Source organism: Melanostigma gelatinosum, assembly GCF_949748355.1.
Source record: "Melanostigma gelatinosum genome assembly, chromosome: 7".
Lineage (NCBI taxonomy): Eukaryota > Metazoa > Chordata > Actinopteri > Perciformes > Zoarcidae > Melanostigma > Melanostigma gelatinosum.
In genome coordinates, this window is record NC_136640.1 from 25651167 (window position 1) to 25671643 (window position 20477).

At 45.7% G+C, this 20477-nt stretch overlaps 1 protein-coding gene across 2 annotated transcripts in view; it reads right to left on the reverse strand.

The window, feature by feature from the left end:
- Nucleotides 1–12352: 12352 nt before the first annotated feature.
- Nucleotides 12353–20477, reverse strand: part of pipox (pipecolic acid oxidase) — a 52998-nt gene continuing 44873 nt past the window's right edge. For both annotated transcript variants that reach the window (XM_079271734.1, XM_079271733.1), the window contains one exon: nt 12353–14868. In XM_079271734.1, the coding sequence (XP_079127860.1) occupies nt 14692–14868 (177 nt within the window). In that variant the 3' untranslated portion in view covers nt 12353–14691. The remainder of the gene's footprint in view (nt 14869–20477) is intronic.

Sequence of the window (20477 nt, forward strand, 5' to 3'; positions counted from 1 at the left end):
TTTTATCCAAAGCGACTTACAATTCAGATTCCATCACACCGGGAGCAATTTTTGGAGTTGCGTGTCTTGCTCAAGGACACATCGACATGCAACTAGCGGAGCCGGAGGACTGATTGAAGGACGGCCCTGCTCTCCACTTAGCCACGGTCGCCCGTCATCTGTTAATAATATCTGACTTGTCTCTCCTTATTAAACTCCCTGTTGTATTGAGTGAAAGGACATTGCTGAGGTCCTCCTGACATAACTGTACCTTTCAGGTAACACTGAAGCAACCTCTGGTGTTGAATGAAATAACTGACCTGCTGGCTGTTGCTTACCTCACTGTGGTTCAATAACAACAGACACAGTTTCTTTGATTCTTTCACCATCATTGGAAGTGATTGCTGTACTCACGCTTGCAATGGCTGGTATTTGATGAAAAGGTTAATATAGACCAGTGATGTTTCAGGTGCCAAGCTGAGGAACAGTTCACAGCTTTCACTGAACGGGGCCGTACAGCGAGTCGCCCCTCAGACATCCTACTTATCTAATCTCACATCATTGTGGTGGTGTAACACAGTGGCTCAGTAACTCAGAGTGCACCTATGGAGGATTGTGAGGTTTCCTATCAGCAGCCCCCCTTCTGGTGTCGGCCCACAGCAAACCACACCAACATCCTGCCTGCCTTCCGGTGTCGGTCCACGGGAAAACACACTGTCGATCCTGGCTTGTGTCCAGTGTAAATAAAGTCTGTTCTGTCTTATGGTCTTGCTATTGGGTCCTGTCCTGAACTCCCTTGACAACAAGTTCATGATGTGCAGCGGAGATGGTCTGAAAGTATGAAGATGTCAATATTTGTGTCAGAGGGTGTTTAACGTAAGTGACCTAATAGTTCAGTATTTGAATTATCAAATGTAGGCTGAATTGGTGAATATAGTGTAGTGGCAAAATATGTGTCATTCATGTGAAGTTTTAAAGAATGTAAAACTGAAAGTGTGGAACACAGACAGACACAAAACAGTAGTCTTGCGGAAGATTTTAATTTGTTTTGTATCCAGGTGTCTTGTTATCTTTTCCCACAAGGGTGAGAATTGAAGAGACACTGTTTCTTTGTTGGTAAGACAGAGACACAGAAAGACCTTGACTACAGCCTGTGTCTGAAATACTTTTACTCCCCTTTTGACGCATTATCTGAAGTTGTAAAGGCGTGAATCTTTGTATGTATAAATAATGTTGGATATTGCATTTCGTCAAAAGACGCAGTCACGCAGTCTAGTGAATACGTAGTTGCTGTGCTTTCTTCCCTCTTGCAAGAGAATAAACGGAAAAAGACAACTTTGTATCTTCTCATGACTTCATCATTGATTTGAGAACATAAACTCTCTCCTCCCGATTAACCTAGAAATTTTCCACCACAATTGTCCATGCACACATACACACGTGCTAATTTGAGTCGATTCATTTATCCTTCTGACATTTTCATTTTGTATCTATTATCTTCTTTTATTCATTTGTATTGTGGGGGTGGGGCCAATAGTTAAAAGGTGGGAGAAGACGAGTATATTGTACAGTATATATAAAAAATATATAACCATGTTGCCAAAAAAGTTCAAGACTGATATTATTTCCCCTCAATCTTTCTGTACTGTGAAAAGGGGAAACCCATATATTTACAAAGTTTGTGATGGATGAAGTTAAAATAGATTTAGGATTACAATTTTAATTAAGCTGCTTTATTTCAGGAGTTTAACAAAGGTGGGTCACTTTTTATCCCTAGGACAATGGACAGAATGTTATGGGTTAAGCCCAAACCTTTATATTGTCAGACTTGACAACCACAGGGCACATCATACAACACAGGGCTGGTCCTCCTGCGGGCCTTGGAGGTCCCCTCTGGAGGCCCTCTCTGGAGGCCCCCTCTGGAGGCCCTACATAACTCACCTGTGTGCTGTACCCACACAGGTGATTTTAATAAACATGCCCTCTTTTCTTATGTCTGTGTGGAGAAACTGTCCTTTTAAGAAAAAGAGCATCTGTTGTTTCAGCAAGTCCCCCCAAATTAGATATGTTTATGTTCAACTGAAAAAAGCCCTGTTGCGGTAACCATTGTCACGATGTAAAACCGATTTCATCATGCAAACCAGCCTTTGATCAGCACCACGGACAGCAGCCAGAGCTCCACATGTATCAACGCTAATTCTGAGTCTGCCCTAGACTCCAATGTTTGCACAGACACACACAGTGGGGGCACTTTTTCCAACATATGAGAAGTAACAATTACATTGTTAGTATGGAGTAAGATCAGGGATTTAAATCTATAGCAGAGAGAAAGGAGAAACCTGTACTCACCCACTAGAAATTCATTCTACGGGCCTTGCAAAGTCATTAACAACACTGGTCAAGATCTGTGTCCTAATTGGCAGAGAGCAACATTTTCAGCTGAACTTTAGTCAGAACCCTGTTTCTATGTATTCCTGTCGCTCGCTTTGAAAGCTTCACAATAGAGGAGCGGCTGATTGGTGAAGCTGAGATGAAGAGTTATCTATACGATACCTCCTCATTTCACCACTAAAAGCTAAAAGAGAGCCTCTGGTCAAGCTATCAGACAAAACAAAGAGCGGAAAGGGATCAATATAGCAAAGGAGGAACATATAATAGGACTTTTTGCAGATGACATTACCTATCTCCAAAATCCCAACTCAACAATTCCCAAACTTATGACAATTTTCGCTGACTACGGTCGGATGTGGGAGCATAAATTGAACATCACAAAAACACAGGTACTCTCTCTTAACTACATACCAGGAGTATCAAGCTGGATTTAGCTCAACACATTGAGCTAAATCTGGGTCAATCTCAAATTCAGGCCAGGCTAGGTGGAAAGGAATATACAGACCGAACAGCGACAACGCTTTGTAGGGTTCATTAGGCATCATTTAAAAAAAAAGTTCAATGAAAGTGCTTTTTTTCAGGCGAACCTGAAACTTTTCAATTTGAGCTGTGTGCCATCTTCATTCACCATTAACCAGTAACATATACACAATATTTACACAATTGAACACATCTCACAAGGGTTACCTGTATTAGACCATCACAATTATTAAAATATACCTTGTAGAGCTGTGGACTCTCTTGAGTATGGGTATGCAATTTTCGAGCAGAGGCCTAAAAAAGCTGGCTGGAGGGAGAACGCCATGGAGCTGAGAAGTTATCTACTTGCCGTTAGGTATATTGTATGTCATATTTCCAGTAAATATCCCACTTCAATATAAAATGTGTGTTTTCTGTTTGTGGGGCGACTGTGGCTCTTTGGTAGAGCAGGGTCGTCCTTCAGTCAGAGGATTGGTGGTTCGATTGGGGTTAAGTAGCCTTAACCCCAAATTGCTCCTGCAGGCTGATCCGTCGGTGTATAAATGATTGTCCTGTTGGGCAGGTGGCACCTTGCATGGTAGCCCCTGCCATCAGTGTGTGAATGGGTGAATGATGACATGTAATGTTAAAGCGCTTTGGTCGGAAGACTGGAGAAGAGAGATACAAGTACAGACCATTTATCATTTACACAGAAAAGTGTCTGAAGGCTGATCTGAGCACACAGCTGACGTGGATAGTTTACATGATGAAACACAAGCGCAATTCAGTGTGGACAGACTGCATCTGAAGTCAGACCTGTTGATGGGACACAATGTAGGAAGCGTTACGGATGGTTTGTTCTGGACCCAAACGCAGATACTGTGACAGCAGAGTTGGTGAAAAAATAGTTTTTATTTTGCTTGTCTGTGGAGCTGGTTGAGCATGCAGGTGGGGCATGCAGGTGGAGCAAGCAGGTGAGGCAGCGAGGCAGTGTGTGTGGCGGCGGCATCTGGGCAGCGACGTGGCACGGGAATCGCTGAGGCAGAGAGAAAACACAAGTTAGTTGAAAATGTCAAAAAGGCTAACTTGCTCTAGGACGACACTTTAAACTCAACGGGCCGAGGTTGTAGCTACCGCTGAGCTGAAGGAACAATCTGGCGATGAGACTGCAGGAAGCCGGGGTATTTAAGCTGAAGGTGATGATGGTGTAATTGTTGTCAGGTGAGGAGATCTTACAGGGGACTGGAGGAAACTGGCTTGAGCCATGAGACGTGGAAGGTTGGATGGACCTTTAAAGAGGCTGGGAGCTTGAGCCGGATCGCAGAGGGATTGATGACTTTATCCACCTCGAAGGGTACGATAAACCGGGGTGCGAACTTGCAGAGGCAAGTCCCGAGAGGACAGCCATACTTTCTGGCCTGGACAATAGGTGGGTGCAGGAGCTCTGTGACGGTCAGCGATGCACTGGAGCGCCGACTGGACCTCTCTCCATACCTGTCGGCACCTACGGAGGTTGGCCTGGACAGTTGGTACCGCTATTTCCCCTTCTTGGGCCGGAAACAAGGGCGGCTGATACCCCAAGGAGGCCATGAAGGGGGACATGCCAGTGGCGGTGCTAGTGAGGGAGTTGTGTGCATATTCGACCCACGGCAAGTGTAAGGACCAGGAGGACGGGTGGCGAGCAGTGACACAACGCAGAGCCGACTCCAAATCTTGGTTGGCCCGTTCCGTCTGGCCGTTGGTCTGAGGATGGTAGCCCGAAGACAGACTGGCGGTGGCACCCAGCGCCCGACGGAAAGCCTTCCAGACCTGTGATGAGAACTGCGGCCCTCGGTCAGACACAATATCCAGGGGAATGCCGTGGAGTCGGAAAACATGGAGAACCAAGAGGTCAGCAGTCTCCATGGCCGAAGGCAATTTGGGGAGGGGGATGAAATGCACCGCCTTGGAAAACCGGTCCACAATGGTTAAAATGGTGGTATTGCCACCAGACGGGGGCAGACCCGTGACAAAATCCACTGCGATGTGAGACCAGGGACGGTGGGGGATAGGCAAAGGCCGCAACTGACCAGCCGGGGTTTGGTGGGATGCCTTGCACAAACTGAATGGGTTCAGACTCGAAGGGGATTCTCTCTGTGGTGGACTGCAGAGAGAGAGCATCGGGCTTGATGTTGCGTGAACCAGGCCGGTAGGTGAGTGTAAAATTGAACCTTCCCAGGAACAACGCCCACCGAGCCTGTCGGGAGTTCAGTCTCTTGGCAGAGAGGAGGTAAGAGAGATTCTTATGGTCTGTCCAAACGATGAATGATTGTTCAGCTCCCTCCAACCAGTGCCTCCACTCCTCGAGTGCGAGAACCACCGGCAATAGTTCGCAGTTTCCCACATCATAGTTGCGCTCTGCGGGGGACAGGCGCTGGGAGAAAAAGGCGCAGGGGTGCATCTTCTGATCCTGGGGAGACCGCTGGGAGAGGACAGCCCCGACTCCAGAGTCCGAGGCATCCACTTCCACAACGAACTGCAGAGAGGGATCAGGATGAATTAACACCGGGGCCGTAGTGAACAGTTGTTTGAGGGAGGCGAAAGCAGCATCAGCCTCTGGAGTCTATGTAAAGGGAATGGCAGTGGTGGTGAGTTGCGTGAGAGGGGTAGCCACCCTGCTGTAATTGCGAATGAACCGTCTGTAAAAGTTGGCAAAGCCTAGGAACCGCTGCAACTGTTTCCGAGTGGTGGGAGTAGGCCACTCTGCCACTGCCTGGACCTTTGCTGCATCCGCCCTCACCTGCCCCGGCTGGATGATGAATCCAAGGAAACTCACTGTGGTGACATGGAATTCACATTTCTCCGCCTTTACAAAAAGCTTGTTCTCCAGTAGTCGCTGTAGCACTAGCCTGACATGCTTGATGTGTTCCTCCATGTTCCGGGAGAAGATGAGGATGTCATCAATGTCGACCAAAACGAAGCGGTTGAGCATGTCACGGAGGACATCGTTCACCATGGCCTGGAACACTGCCGGGGCGTTGGTGAGGCCGAAAGGCATGACCAGGTACTCGAAATGGCCTAGAGGGGTGTTGAAAGCGGTCTTCCATTCATCTCCCTCCCGGATCCGAATGAGGTGGTAGGCATTGCAGAGGTCCAGTTTGGAGAAGATGGTGGCTTTGAGAAGGGGATCACAGGCGGGGTCAATGAGAGGGAGAGGATACTTGTTCTTGATGGTTACATTATTGAGACCATGGTAATCGATGCAGGGACGAAGGGTGTGGTCCTTCTTGTCCACAAAGAAAAAACCAGCACTCACCGGAGATGAAGAGGGTCGGATTAACCCAGCCGCAAGGGAGTCGTGGATGTACTTCTCCATAGCCTCTCACTCAGGACGGGAGATCTTGAAAAGGCGGCTAGAGGGCAGAGGGGCGCCAGGAAACAGGTTGATGGCACAGTCATAGGACCTATGTGGGGGCAGTGTTAGGGCTCGCTGCTTGCTGAATACCTCCCCTAAGTTGTGGTAAGTGGGTGGCACTAACGTGAGGTCAGGGGGCTCAATAGTGGGTGTTGCAATTACATTCGTGGGAGCTGAAGCTGACTGGAGACAGTGAGAGTGGCAAAATGTGCTCCAACTAACTACAGTCCCTGTGGACCAATCAATGTGAGGGTTGTGACGCTTCAGCCAAGGTTGGTCGAGGACCACCGGAACATGTGGTGAGGAAATTATGAGCAGTTCTACTGACTCGTGATGATTACCGGACAGGTGAAGACTTAGGGGAGCTGTGTGGTGAGTGATGTGAGCCAGGGCATAGACCTCCTTGGGAACAGGAAGGGCTTCCGTGGAAATTCCAGCTTGTGCAACGAGGGCAGAGTCAATGATGTTCTCGTCTGCCCCCGAGTCAACCAGGACATGAAGTGGGATGGATTCTCCCTTCCACGTGAGAGATACCTTCATCTGTCTGCAGGATGGGGGGCCTGAGGAAGAGGTGGAGGTATGGCTCATCAGGACCCCTCCAGTAGCTGATGAGCCTAGTCTTTTGGCAGGAGGGAGCAGGAGGCGAGGTGGTGACCAGCCTGGCCGCAATAAGCGCATAAACCTGCCCTAGCCCGCCGTTGGCACTCGGATAACGGGAGGTTGCATCGGTGAAGAGCGGTGGTCGAACGCTGAGGGGCAGTCCGGAGGCCGTCTGACTGTCCGCTCTAACCCGGGGAGCTGCCTGAGGCTGACTGTAAGGGGTGGAGGCTGTCCGCACACACACACACACACACACACAGACAGAAGGGAGACAAGCTGAGGTCACAGCGGAGCCGTGACAGGAAGGTTATTTTAGGCCTCAGCGGCTTCTGGACACCATTGATATTTACACCATTGCATAAACACATTTGTTGATTAATGGAGGATTGCTGAAAATTGGCATGCACCATAGACAGTCGCTCAGTCTCTGTGACTCTAAGGGTGGCTGAAGCCATGTATGAACCTATTAGAGAAGCATTTCATAGCTGTGCCATGAAACACAGCTGCATTTTTCTTTTCAAATCTTTTTATTGATTTTGCAATATTTAGACAGAGGTAGAACAGGTCTACCACCAAAAGGTTGTGATGTACAGCATATTACATTCATTTGCAAGTCTCTTGGAGGTAGTGTAACTGTGACAAACTGCCACTGAATACAGAAATTACAAATTCAACGAACAAACAAACACCACTCTGAGGAGGTATGGTATAAAGATTGATTCAACCAGAGAAAAAGAATCCTCAGAACAACAACCACCATAACAACAACAAAAAAATAAAAACTGAAATTAAGACAAAGAAAACAAAAAACTAAAATAAATAAACGACAAAGGGAAAATAAAAGGGAGGGGGGCGGCTTCTAGTTCACTTTTTGGATTGCAGCATCATTCAAATAGTTTATGAAAGGTTTCCAGGTCTCTTCGAAGGCTTCACTGGAGTCTCTCAGTGAGAATCTGATCTTTTCAAGTTTTATATGATTTAAGATCTCTATTAACCAACTGTTATGTGAAGGCGGGAGGACGTGTTTCCACTTGAATAGTATGAGGCGTCTAGCTAGAAGTGTCATAAAGGCCAGGATGCGTCGTCCTGTCGCCGGCAGATCAAATACTTCAGGCGGCTGAGTTCCAAATAGTGCTGTAAGGGGTTCGGGGTCAAGTTTTATACCTAGTACTGTCTCAAGTGTATTGAATATTTGATCCCAGAAATCTTCTAAATTTGGACACGACCAAAACATATGGGTATGGTTGGCAGGTGACTGTTTGCACCTATTGCAGCTGTCGCTCAGATTTGGGTAAATTTTGGCCAGACGTGGCAGTCTCGCACATATAGAGGAGTGGGATAAGGCCAGAATGCGCACCCAACGGTTATCGGATATTGGTTTACCAATTTCTCTTTCCCAGGTCTGTTTCAGGTGAGATGTCTGGTCTGGGTTAAGGGAGTCAATGAGACCATTGAGATGGAGCGTGTTTGCGCAGCATCTAGAGTAAGCAAGGAGTCAATCACAGATCCAGGAGGATGATTAGGATATTCAGATTTAATGAAGTGCCTAATCTGTAGAAAGCAGAAAAAATTAGATTTAGGCAGGTCAAATCAAGAAGACAGTCCTGCAAAATCAATAAAGTCTCCATCTTTATAAAAGTCTTTAATTTTACGCAAGCCTTTGTCGTGACAAAAGGTAGGGTCAGACACAGAAGGTGAGAATAAGTGGTTTCTAAAGACTGGGGCCAAAGTAGAAGGTTTGTCCAGTCCAAAATGTTTACGGAATTGTCCAGCTGCATTTTTAACCTTTCATGGAAACCAAACATGGTCTCCCTGAGCTAACACATTATAGAGCACTTCAGGGAGCTGAGCCAATTTTTGCTTGTGCAATGCATCAATGTAAATGTATTTATGCATGCATTTCCCAGTACACTCACAGTGACCAGTGGCAGCTGCCCAGTTCCAATCTGTCCCAGTGTGAGCCTCTCTGAGCGGTCTCGTCTAACTCCTCCAGAGACACATTCAGGTTCCCGCTGACCCTGTAAATATTCATCACTGCTTCAACTCTTTTTGCATTCTGGGAAAATGTCACTTATGATCTCAAGCTTGCGTTTGCGTGAAACCTCCATGACAGCACCAGTGAGAGAGAAAGAACATTTGTGACACTGCGCTGTAAGCTTGGCCAAGTGGAAAATACTTCTGCTGTCATTCTCAGTCTCACTGTGATTCTTTTCTTTTCCACTATTCCAATGTCACAGCAGCAGTGTGAGAGATGGTTTTAACAGATGGCTTCAACTCCTCTGGGACAACCTTTAGCTAACCACTGGTACTCCTCTGTATCCTGCTATGATAGGGTTCAGGAGGCAGCTGGGGGTCTCTGATACATGTGGGTTTCAGTGAAATCGTGTTATACAGAAACACTCATGGTTATTCAAAATCATGATCGAAGTCAAAATGTTGCCTCGTTTATCTCACGACAGCTCAGAGGTTCAATGTCACTTCATGAAATGACATTTTAACTCAAAAACCTAAATTTTGGTTAAATATGTAAACACATTCAAGCACCACTATGTATATTTTTAAAACATTTAACTGCTTCAAGTCCTCAGTCCTGGGCCTCAGTCCTGGGCCCCCTTCTCTTCTCGCTCTACACAACATCTCGCTCCTGTTATTCGCTCGCATAACTTCTCTTACTATTGTTATGCTGATGACACCCAGCTGGTCTTGTCATTTCCCCCCGGTGACACTCAAGTGGAGGCACGCATCGCTGCGTGCTTGGCTGACATCTCGAAGTGGATGATGACACACCACCTGAAGCTCAACCTGGACAGAACCGAGCTACTGTTCCTCCCGGGGAAGGGTTGCCCGGATCGAGACCTGTCCATCACCATTGATGATACCATGGTGACTCCAACTCGGACTGCAAGAAACCTGGGTGTGACCCTGGATGACCAACTGTCATTCTCAGCAAACATTGCATCGGTTACACGCTCCTGCAGATTCCTGCTCTACAACATTAGGAGGATTCGCCCCTTCCTCACTGATGAGATGGCGCAGGTGCTAATCCAGGCTCTTGTCATCTCCCGCCTGGACTACTGCAACTCACTACTTGCCGGAGCCCCGGCGTCGGCCATCAGACCTCTGGAGCTTGTGCAGAAAACTGCAGCTTGTCTGGTGTTCAATCGCCCCAAGTTCTCCCACACAACTTGCCTTCTCTGTTCTCTACACTGGCTCCCTGTAAGAGCTCACATCCAGTTTAAGACTCAGGTGCTAGCCTACAGGGCAGTGAAAGGAACAGCTCCTTCCTATCTCCAGGCCATGGTCAAGCCCTACACCCCCGCCTGACCACTTCGCTCTGCTGCCTCGAGGCGATTGGTTGCCCCGTCGCTCAGAGGTCTGTGCGGCCGATCGACCTGGTCGCGGCTGTTTTCTGTCCTGGCCCCTCAGTGGTGGAATGAACTCCCCACTGACGTCAGGACAGCAGAGACGCCTCTTCACGAAGACCTACCCTTAGCTGAAGCCTGGCCTGGGAGGCTACTTAGCACTAACTTAGCATGTATTGTGTTCATACTAGCTTATTGCACTTATTGTATTCATATTAGTTTGTGGCACTTATTGCATGCGTTTGTTTCTGCACTGTACGTTGGCTCTGGTTTATGCTCTTAGATGCTTGTTTGAAGAAAGGAGATGCACTTATGACTTCTGGTGACTAGTTCTCTCGAAAACCGCTGTTGAATACACTTATTGTAAGTCGCTTTGGATAAAAGCGTCTACTAAATGACTGTAATGTAAAGTAATGTAAAAGTCCTGTCTTTTTATTCCACTTACTCTCAGTCAGGTTGTGTATGGATCTTTAACACTAAATACTCAAGAGCCTTGGGGAAGGCCCTTCGGCCATGGAGGTTGCTGTTCAGCATCAGTTACATCTTATTTTAATAAACTTTGAGCAAACTGACACAGTTGACACAGTCACAAAACAAACAAGCCACTTACCGGCTTGACTTTCACTGAAAGTGAGAGCTTTGTCATATCTTCTTCACCTCACGTGTGCTTGCTTGAATCATCTGTTTTTCTTTTTAGAAGTACATCTGGTACTTAAAGCTGCAGTAATTTCTTGATTTTGACATCTTTGGGGAGTGACACAACCGCAGAGAGAAAACACACGATCAACATGTTACCAACTTACAAAGATGATGTGCATGCTTGCAAAACATTTCAACTTCAATCCAGCAGACACAGAGCACCATTAGCGTTCATTGTGAGTAGTGTTCGTCTCCACCTGAGAAACATCCGACTCTTTAGCTGCTCCTCTATGTCCACCAGCTAGTGTCTAACTGTGTCTGTGTGCACTGTGCTGAGCAGGTAGAGTACGTGGGTAATTCAGAGCTTTGTTCTTATAAACAGCTGTGTGCTGCGGCTGTGGGAACAAGGTTGATGGGTGCAGTTTGACCAGTTGCACAAACAAAACGATGAGCTGTAAGCTGCTAAAATGCTCCGTAGAGCTGAGGGAAACTACAGAATTGGTGAGAATTCTCTGATGGTTCATCACCATCACTACAAGCTTCCCCTTTCACATTACACATATATTATCAATTGTTCATTCAAAAATATGTATTAATGGAGCTCCTCCATAAGGAGTTCTCCTTGCTAACCTGTGCTTTATAAGTGCTCAGAGTCCTTTAACTTGAGATCCGTACACGTTTCTCTGCCCTCTGCAATGCTTCCACTACCCACTGATGTACAGTGTGGACTCTGAGCTGCTATCATAAAACAATAAGGTGTTCAAGACTCATGCAGAAAAGTTTCACATGGTTTTTCAAGGCTTTGTGGGATTTTACAAGCCAGACAGGTTTTCAGATAGGCGTTCCAGTTGGCCCTGCTTGATAATTATTGGTGATTGAATATTTGCATTTGCATGTTTAATGTACTTCTAATGGCTCTTTGCTATCAGAGCAAATGGCTCGCTGATCTCTGCCGTTTCGCTGCATAATTTTTCCATTCCCACTGATGGCCGTGGTTGGCATCCATTGTAATAGGCCGTCTGATTAGTGATTCAAATGTTTACCGGTACATGGGGAACTGGATCTAGGCAATAGGCCACCTCTGAAGCCTAAGCACGCAGCTGGCTTCACATAGACAAATGGCTCGACGGCTGATGTATTTTTAACCATGTACTTAGTTGGCAAAATGGGGAATGCTGGGAAGGCAGCTAGAGGGAAATTTACTGATGCATGAAATCATACAAGCCAATAAGATTATAGCTTTTTTCACTACCATTTATCACAGATGGGTGAATTTACAATTGCACAACAATGCTAGATTCTAGTTGGTGATGTTGGTTCTCTGGTCAAATCAAGGCAGTATTTGTGTATTCCTGGTTGCTTTGGAGGACTGGACTGATGTGCAGCTGTGTAGACTGCTCTCTGGTCCCAGTGACATCTTCACAAATGTGTTCATATGTTTCACCACTATTAAGGAAAGGTGTCCACCCCAGTGAGTGTATATGAACACAAGAAACCAGGTTACTCTGAGAAATCATTTTAAGCAGGATATCATACGCCTCTACTTCTATAGGCAAGGCAAGGCAAGTTGATTTGTATAGCACATTTCAACAACAAGGTAATTCAAAGTGCTTCACATAAAACCATTAAAAGCATCAAAACATAAGGCAAAAGAAAAGGAGATTTAAAAACAATTAAGAACATTCATTGCATTAAAACATTTAAAAACAGTGTAAGAAATAAAATACAGTAGTAAAATGCAGAAATGCAGGAAATTGATTAATATATTAATTGAATGTGGTTCGTGGTGGAATGTGGTTTGCTGGCAGCAGCAAACAGAAAGGTCTTCAATCTTGATTGAAATGAGCTGAGGGTCTCAGCAGACCTGCAGCTTTCTGGGACTTTGTTCCAGATATGTGGAGCAGAAAAACTGAACGCTGCTTCTCCATGTTTAGTTCTGACTCTGGGAACAGAAAGTAGACCGGTCCCAGACGACCTGAGGGGTCGGGATGGTTCATAAGGTAGCAGCAGATCAGAGATGTATTTTGGCCCTAAACCATTCAGTGCTTTGTAAACCAACAGCAGGATTTTAAAGTCAATTCTTCGTTGGACAGGAAGCCAGTGCAAAGACCTCAGAACTGGAGTGATGTGATCCACCCTCCTGGTCTTAGTGAGGACTCGAGCTGCAGCGTTCTGAATCAGCTGCAGCTTTATAGTCCATCTTTAAATGTATTATTTTGAAGAAAAGTTCTCCCACACTATACCGCCCCCCTACGCTGTGCACTGGCTGCTGCTTGTATCTGGTACAAGATACGTGCTGTGAATGGCTCAGGGCCATCCTACATCCAGGACATGGTCAAAACATACACACCTGCTCGCTTACTACTCCATCACTACAAAGGGGCCCCTCTACCACTCAACAAAGTCTCACCTGTTTGCTGTCCTGGCTTCACAAAGGTGGAACGAGCACCCCATAGCATCAGGACAGCAGAAAGTCATCTGTTCAGACAACACCATGGCCCATAAAATAAAACCAACAAAAATACCTTTTTTCTTACCGTCTCTAAGTGGAGCACTTGAAGTGGATCAACATATTTGATGGTGTTGATGTATTTGTATGATTCTTGCACTTTTTGGGTCCTACCCACATGGTTGAATGGACTTCTTGTTTGTCACTTTGGAAAAGTCAATGTGATGTAATATGATCTCTCCGTCCATCCTGCTGGCCTGCCATCATAGTGATAATAAAGGCTTTGTCATGCATCCACGTTAAAGTTGATTAGAAACCCTGTTATGTGTAAATGTGTTTCTCCCGTAGAAATCTAGTAAAGGTCCATCTAGGTTCTGTACCACTTACAGAAACCTGATTTCTCCTATATTATGCTTGAAGGAATAGTTTTGGTAAATGCACTTATTTGCTCTCTTGCCCAGAGTTAGATGAAAAGATATGTACCACTCTCATGTCTGTATGGTAAATATGAAGACACAGACTGGAACCAAGGACCTGAACAAATCGGGTTAGCGGTACCCAGTGCGTGCACGGACGACCCTAGCATCTGACTGATAAGTAAAAAGCATGATGATCATAATAAATTAATTCATCAATAAATGATTGTTGGAGACGCTGGTATGGGCAGGTATGCTGTGCTGTGCTTGGCCCAATTACATTACTGTCTGAGTCCATGGAGGAAAAGGGATTCCTTTGTTAGCTGGTGATTCCATCAGTGGTGGAGGAGTCAGGCAGGGAAAGTTTGGGATCCGCTGTCAAATGATGCAGTCCCAACTGTGCTGTGTTCCACTCTGTCCCAACAAATGCAAAACCACATGTCATTTTTGCATTTCTGTTTGTGTATGGATTACACAAACACTCTACAGGAATCTGTAACAAAATAAAAATGCTCATTCGCAGATAAAAAAAAACAGACAAGCTATTGTCTCCCTATTGTTGCATTATCCCCGTGCTTCCAGTCTCTATGCTAAACTAAGCTAATCGCCTCCTGGCTGAAGCTTCACATTCAGAATATAGACACTAGAGAGTTTTCAATCCCATCATCTCACAGAAAGCACATCAACCTGGTTCTTAAAATGTTGAACTAGTCCTGTAAGTAATCAGATTACTGCATAGAGCAGACTCTAACTCTGTCATGTAGTGGGACTGACTTTTATGATGCACGAGGGCTACACAGCTGATTACACCATGTGAAACTGGAAACACATTGACTACATCAAATAAAGCAGCAGCACACATATCAAAAAAACATAAGCCGACATGATTGTGTGATTATGTTTAACAACAGGGCCATCCTACATCCAGGACATGGTCAAAACATACACACCTGCTCGCTTAAGTAATTACCATGGCAATTTAAAATCATACGACTGCCACAATTAGATAAGACTTCTGGTGATCTGTTGATTCCCTGAGTATTCAGCTCTATAAAGCTGATTTGGTCTGATCCTGGAAGCGTCTGATTCGAAAAGGTGAAAGGTCATAGGAGGGCACTTCTCCCAGGATGAGTTCACACAGGAGCTTTCCAATGATTGGTCCAAACTTGAAGCCATGACCTGGAGAAGAGAAGTCATTACAGTGAGCAAAGTACATACGGGGATCATCAAACCCCGCCAGATTAATCAATAATGTGAGCAAATCCATGCCCTGCACATTGTAGTTACCCTATAAATAGCCTGCATCTGTGGACCTTTGTCTGAGTCAGGCGATGGGTTTGAGCCCCACATGAGTGCATACATAAAAGAAGAGTAAAGCTGTTGCGATGCCTGTCACTGAGCATCTATTCACTTTCGTGAACCGGGACCAAATGCTAAATTAAGGGGGATTTGTTCTTTCTCTGCGTAATGGCTTCATGTGCTCAAGCCCAGGAGTGAGATGAGAGTGTGTGTATTTTCAAAATGCAGCAGTCTGATTGTCCTTGTTGCTAAGGTCTGGGAGGCAAATTGTGAATGTCAACAGGGCTTGAGGAATGCAGCACATTGCCATCTGACAAAGGTCTCGGAGCTCTTGTGGATTCTGCCTGGCTTTGAAGACATAAAAGCTTGGCTCCGACAGTTTGGCCACGTGAATTTTCATCTCGCTAGAGAAGGAGAATGGAAAACCTCAATAGATGGCCAAGCCCACGGGGTGACTTTGTAGCTGTGGCAACCCCCCAGTACTTGCTTTAAAGCACTTGTGTCGGGCTTTGATGACAAATGCATGTGAAGGAGGGCGAGGAAGGCAACGCCGTTTTTTCAGTATTTGGGAGAATCCCTGTGAACCTCTCCAATATGGCTCTGAGCATATTTTCTAGAGAATGAGCACAAAGAGTACAGATAATAATTAACAGTGAGTAATAAACATAATGAGCAAAAAGGATCATAAATGTCTCCGGAGACATTGTAATCTAAATATAATGCAAAACTGAAGTCACGGGAGAGTTATCCTAATTACCAGTTTCCGTCTTTAATGCGGATAATGTCATCATCCAAGTCATAATTACGACTGGAAAATGTGGAGCTTAATAGTAATAGTATGGTGGTATCTTTGAAAAGAAAAAGGTAACAAACATGGCTGTAGAACCTCAGGGATGGAAGTAATAACTCACATTTACTCTTGTTGCTGCAACGTTGTTTTGTGAACAAGTATTTTCTAACTTCAGTAATTTTATATTTTCTTACGCAAGTACTTTTTATCTCAAGTATTTTAGCTGACTACTTTTCAAGCCACACTGGTTATACTAGAGAGGACTGGTTCTAGTGGGACAGAGAGGATGAGTAGACTGGTTCTAGTGGGACAGAGAGGATGAGTGGACTGGTTCTAGTGGGACAGAGATGATGAGTGGACTGGTTCTAGTGGGACAGAGATGATGAGTGGACTGGTTCTTGTGGGACAGAGGATGAGTGGACTGGTTCTAGTGGGACAGAGAAGATGAGTGGACTGGTTCTAGTGGGACAGAGAGGCTGAGTGGACTGGTTCTAGTGGGACAGAGAGGATGAGTGGACTGGTTCTTGTGGGACAGAGGATGAGTGGACTGGTTCTAGTGGGACAGAGAGGATGAGTGGACTGGTTCTAGTGGGACAGAGATGATGAGTGGACTGGTTCTAGTGGGACAGAGATGATGAGTGGACTGGTTCTAGTTGGACAGAGAGGATGAGTGGACTGGTTCTAGTTGGACAGAGAGGATGAGTAGATTGGTTCTAGTGGGACAGAGAAGACGAGTGGACTGGTTCTAGTGGGACAGAGAAGACGAGTAGACTGGTTCTAGTGGGACAGAGAAGACGAGTGGACTGGTTCTAGTGGGACAGAGAAGATGAGTCGACTGGTTCTAGTGGGACAGAGAGGATGAGTGGACTGGTTCTAGTGGGACAGAAGATGAGTGGACTGGTTCTAGTGGGACAGAGAGGATGAGTGGACTGGTTCTAGTGGGACAGAGAGGCTGAGTGGACTGGTTCTAGTGGGACAGAGGATGAGTGGACTGGTTCTAGTGGGACAGAGGATGAGTGGACTGGTTCTAGTGGGACAGAGAGGATTGGTTCTAGTGGGACAGAGAATATGAGTAGACTGGTTCTAGTGGGACAGAGAGGATTGGTTCTAGTGGGACCGAGAAGATGAGTGGACTGGTTCTAGTGGGACAGAGAGGATGAGTGGACTGGTTATAGTGGGACAGAGGATGAGTGGACTGATTCTAGTTGGACAGAGAAGATGAGTGGACTGGTTCTAGTGGGACAGAGAAGATGAGTGGACTGGTTCTAGTGGGACAGAGAGGATTGGTTCTAGTGGGACAGAGAAGATGAGTGGACTGGTTCTAGTGGGACAGAGAAGATGAGTGGACTGGTTCTAGTGGGACAGAGAAGATGAGTGGACTGGTTCTAGTGGGACAGAGAGGCTGAGTGGACTGGTTCTAGTGGGAGAGAGGATTGGTTCTAGTGGGACAGAGAAGATGAGTGGACTGATTCTAGTGGGACAGAGAAGATGAGTGGACTGGTTCTAGTGGGACAGAGAAGATGAGTGGACTGGTTCTAGTGGGACAGAGAAGATGAGTGGACTGGTTCTAGTGGGACAGAGAGGCTGAGTGGACTGGTTCTAGTGGGACAGAGGATGAGTGGACTGGTTCTAGTGGGACAGAGAGGATTGGTTCTAGTGGGACAGAGAATATGAGTAGACTGGTTCTAGTGGGACAGAGAGGATTGGTTCTAGTGGGACCGAGAAGATGAGTGGACTGGTTCTAGTGGGACAGAGAGGATGAGTGGACTGGTTATAGTGGGACAGAGGATGAGTGGACTGATTCTAGTTGGACAGAGAAGATGAGTGGACTGGTTCTAGTGGGACAGAGAAGATGAGTGGACTGGTTCTAGTGGGACAGAGAGGATTGGTTCTAGTGGGACAGAGAAGATGAGTGGACTGGTTCTAGTGGGACAGAGAAGATGAGTGGACTGGTTCTAGTGGGACAGAGAAGATGAGTGGACTGGTTCTAGTGGGACAGAGAGGCTGAGTGGACTGGTTCTAGTGGGAGAGAGGATTGGTTCTAGTGGGACAGAGAAGATGAGTGGACTGATTCTAGTGGGACAGTGAAGATGAGTGGACTGGTTCTAGTGGGACAGAGAAGATGAGTGGACTGGTTCTAGTGGGACAGAGAAGATGAGTGGACTGGTTCTAGTGGGACAGAGAGGCTGAGTGGACTGGTTCTAGTGGGAGAGAGGATTGGTTCTAGTGGGACAGAGAAGATGAGTGGACTGATTCTAGTGGGACAGAGAAGATGAGTGGACTGGTTCTAGTGGGACAGAGAGGCTGAGTGGACTGGTTCTAGTGGGACAGAGAGGATTGGTTCTAGTGGGACAGAGAAGATGAGTGGACTGATTCTAGTTGGACAGAGAAGATGAGTGGACTGGTTCTTGTGGGACAGAGAGGCTGAGTGGACTGGTTCTAGTGGGACAGAGAGGATGAGTGGACTGGTTCTAGTGGGACAGAGAGGATGAGTGGACTGGTTATAGTGGGACAGAGAAGATGAGTGGACTGGTTCTAGTGGGACAGAGAGGCTGAGTGGACTGGTTATAGTGGGACAGAGAAGATGAGTGGACTGGTTCTAGTGGGACAGAGAAGATGAGTGGACTGGTTCTAGTGGGACAGAGAGGATTGGTTCTAGTGGGACAGAGAAGATGAGTGAACTGGTTCTAGTGGGACAGAGAGGATGAGTGGACTGGTTCTAGTGGGACAGAGAGGATGAGTGGACTGGTTCTAGTGGGATAGAGAGGCCGGCCAACCCTATCTACCCAATGAGCCACGACCACCCAAAATAAGTACATCAACTAAGGATGAACATCACAAATGTACTGAAAACATAAGTCTCCTGGTTGAAAGTCCTGTTTGTTTGCCCACTCACGGTGTGTTTTTTTGGTCTTATACTGCGTCATCACACTCTAGGAGCTGTTTCTCTGAGAATGTCAAAATGACAGTTTACACTGTAGTTACTTAAATCCCTGGTGCATCTTATAAGACGAAAGGGTTTCTTGTTCGTCTGTATCAGACGCAGAGGGATGTGACAAAGAGTCTGTATTTGACGCCCTAGAAATGAAATTACAAATGTGAAATCCTCTTTTTTTCCTATATTCCATAAAAAGTACCGTAAACAAATACTGCTCCAGAAACAGACATTGCCATCTAACCCTGAGTTAGATGAGAGGATGATATCAGTTTCATCTCCGTGCAGCAACTACAGAGGTCAGGGACATTCTGGTCTAGCTTATTAAAAACAAAAGGAGCAAAAACACTGCTAGCATGTCAAAACTAAAAAAAACAATATTTCTTTCAGTGACTTCAGCTTTTATATTGTACATGTTTGTCAGTTTATGAGTCAACAAGGTTTAGAGCTGAAACCTGACAGCCCCACACAGGGGAACTTTGAGATGATGCATCCAGTCACTTGTAACTGCTTGTGAAATCTCAATGCATATTACATGACTGTTTGCAGACATGAATAAAACAAGAAAGGGTGCTTGGGTAAATAGGACAGTTTTGGAGTTGTCTCTGGTATTTGAGCAAAGCTAAGCCATTCATGTCCTGGGAATAGCTTTGTGCTGAACACATGACAGAACTGATATCTCATTTGAAGCTGACACTCACTAAGACAATCAGTGGTTGTAGCTGCAGCACACAGCTCATAGAGGTTAACTTCAAAACCCTTAGTTTATCAATCAACAATAGTTTTCCTGTTAACATCCCAAAATCATGTAAACTGTATGTAAAAACCAAAGCGCATGTTAGAAGTAACGCAAAGAATGACAAATTCATGAAACTTTTTTCAAGTTGCACTATCATATCTTTTTTGACATTACAAAGGCTCCCTTCAACATGCTACAGCACTGGCTCTCTCCTCTAGCCAGTCATATACACATACGCACTGTTAAAAACCTACTGACAAAAATTACAACTTTCAATTGCCTTGGCCAGGCGTCCATGGTCGCCGAGGTACCAGTAACCTGATGTGTTCAGGTCCTATGCCTGGGCTGTCCTGGCCCTTACTACTCAAGGTTAATGCCAAACCTCAACCAACCGTCTATTCCAAGAAATGCAGTGGGATTCATAATTACGTGAGTATGACATGACTCAGTTGTACCGATGGAATTAATGCTGTCCTGAATTCAAAGACAACAGGAAATAAACATGGAAATGCGGTAGTGTCTGTATTAGGGAGCAAACAGCATGTACAGCTAATTAACAGGAGAGCGCTCAAGGAAACATGGTCTGAGCAAAATGTTTTAAAATATAATCATATAACGGTAACATTTTCAAATGAAAGCCTCTCTCTAATTCAAGCCTATTTCAAATAAAAGGCTGGTTCTCTCTTTTACTAATCCTGTCATTTCAGTTTTCTTCCTCCTGTCCAATGAGTCCTTCGTAGACCGTGACCGTGTTCCTCTGACCACAGACATATACCTCTGGAGCTTTTCATGTCTGAGCTTGAAACACACACCACAGCTCTGTGCTGCTCACTGAGCACTGGACCACTTGGCTCTGTGTTTCTTGGTTGAGGAGGAGAAACAAGTGATGCTGATTCATTTGGCTGCTGCAGTTTATGTGCTGGCACTCATCAGCACTTTTCCTTCTGCTCTTTGACTTGTTGAGCCGTTTGCATTGTTCATTTAGACATAGACTCCAACACAGAAGCTTTTTGTTGTTGTTGTTT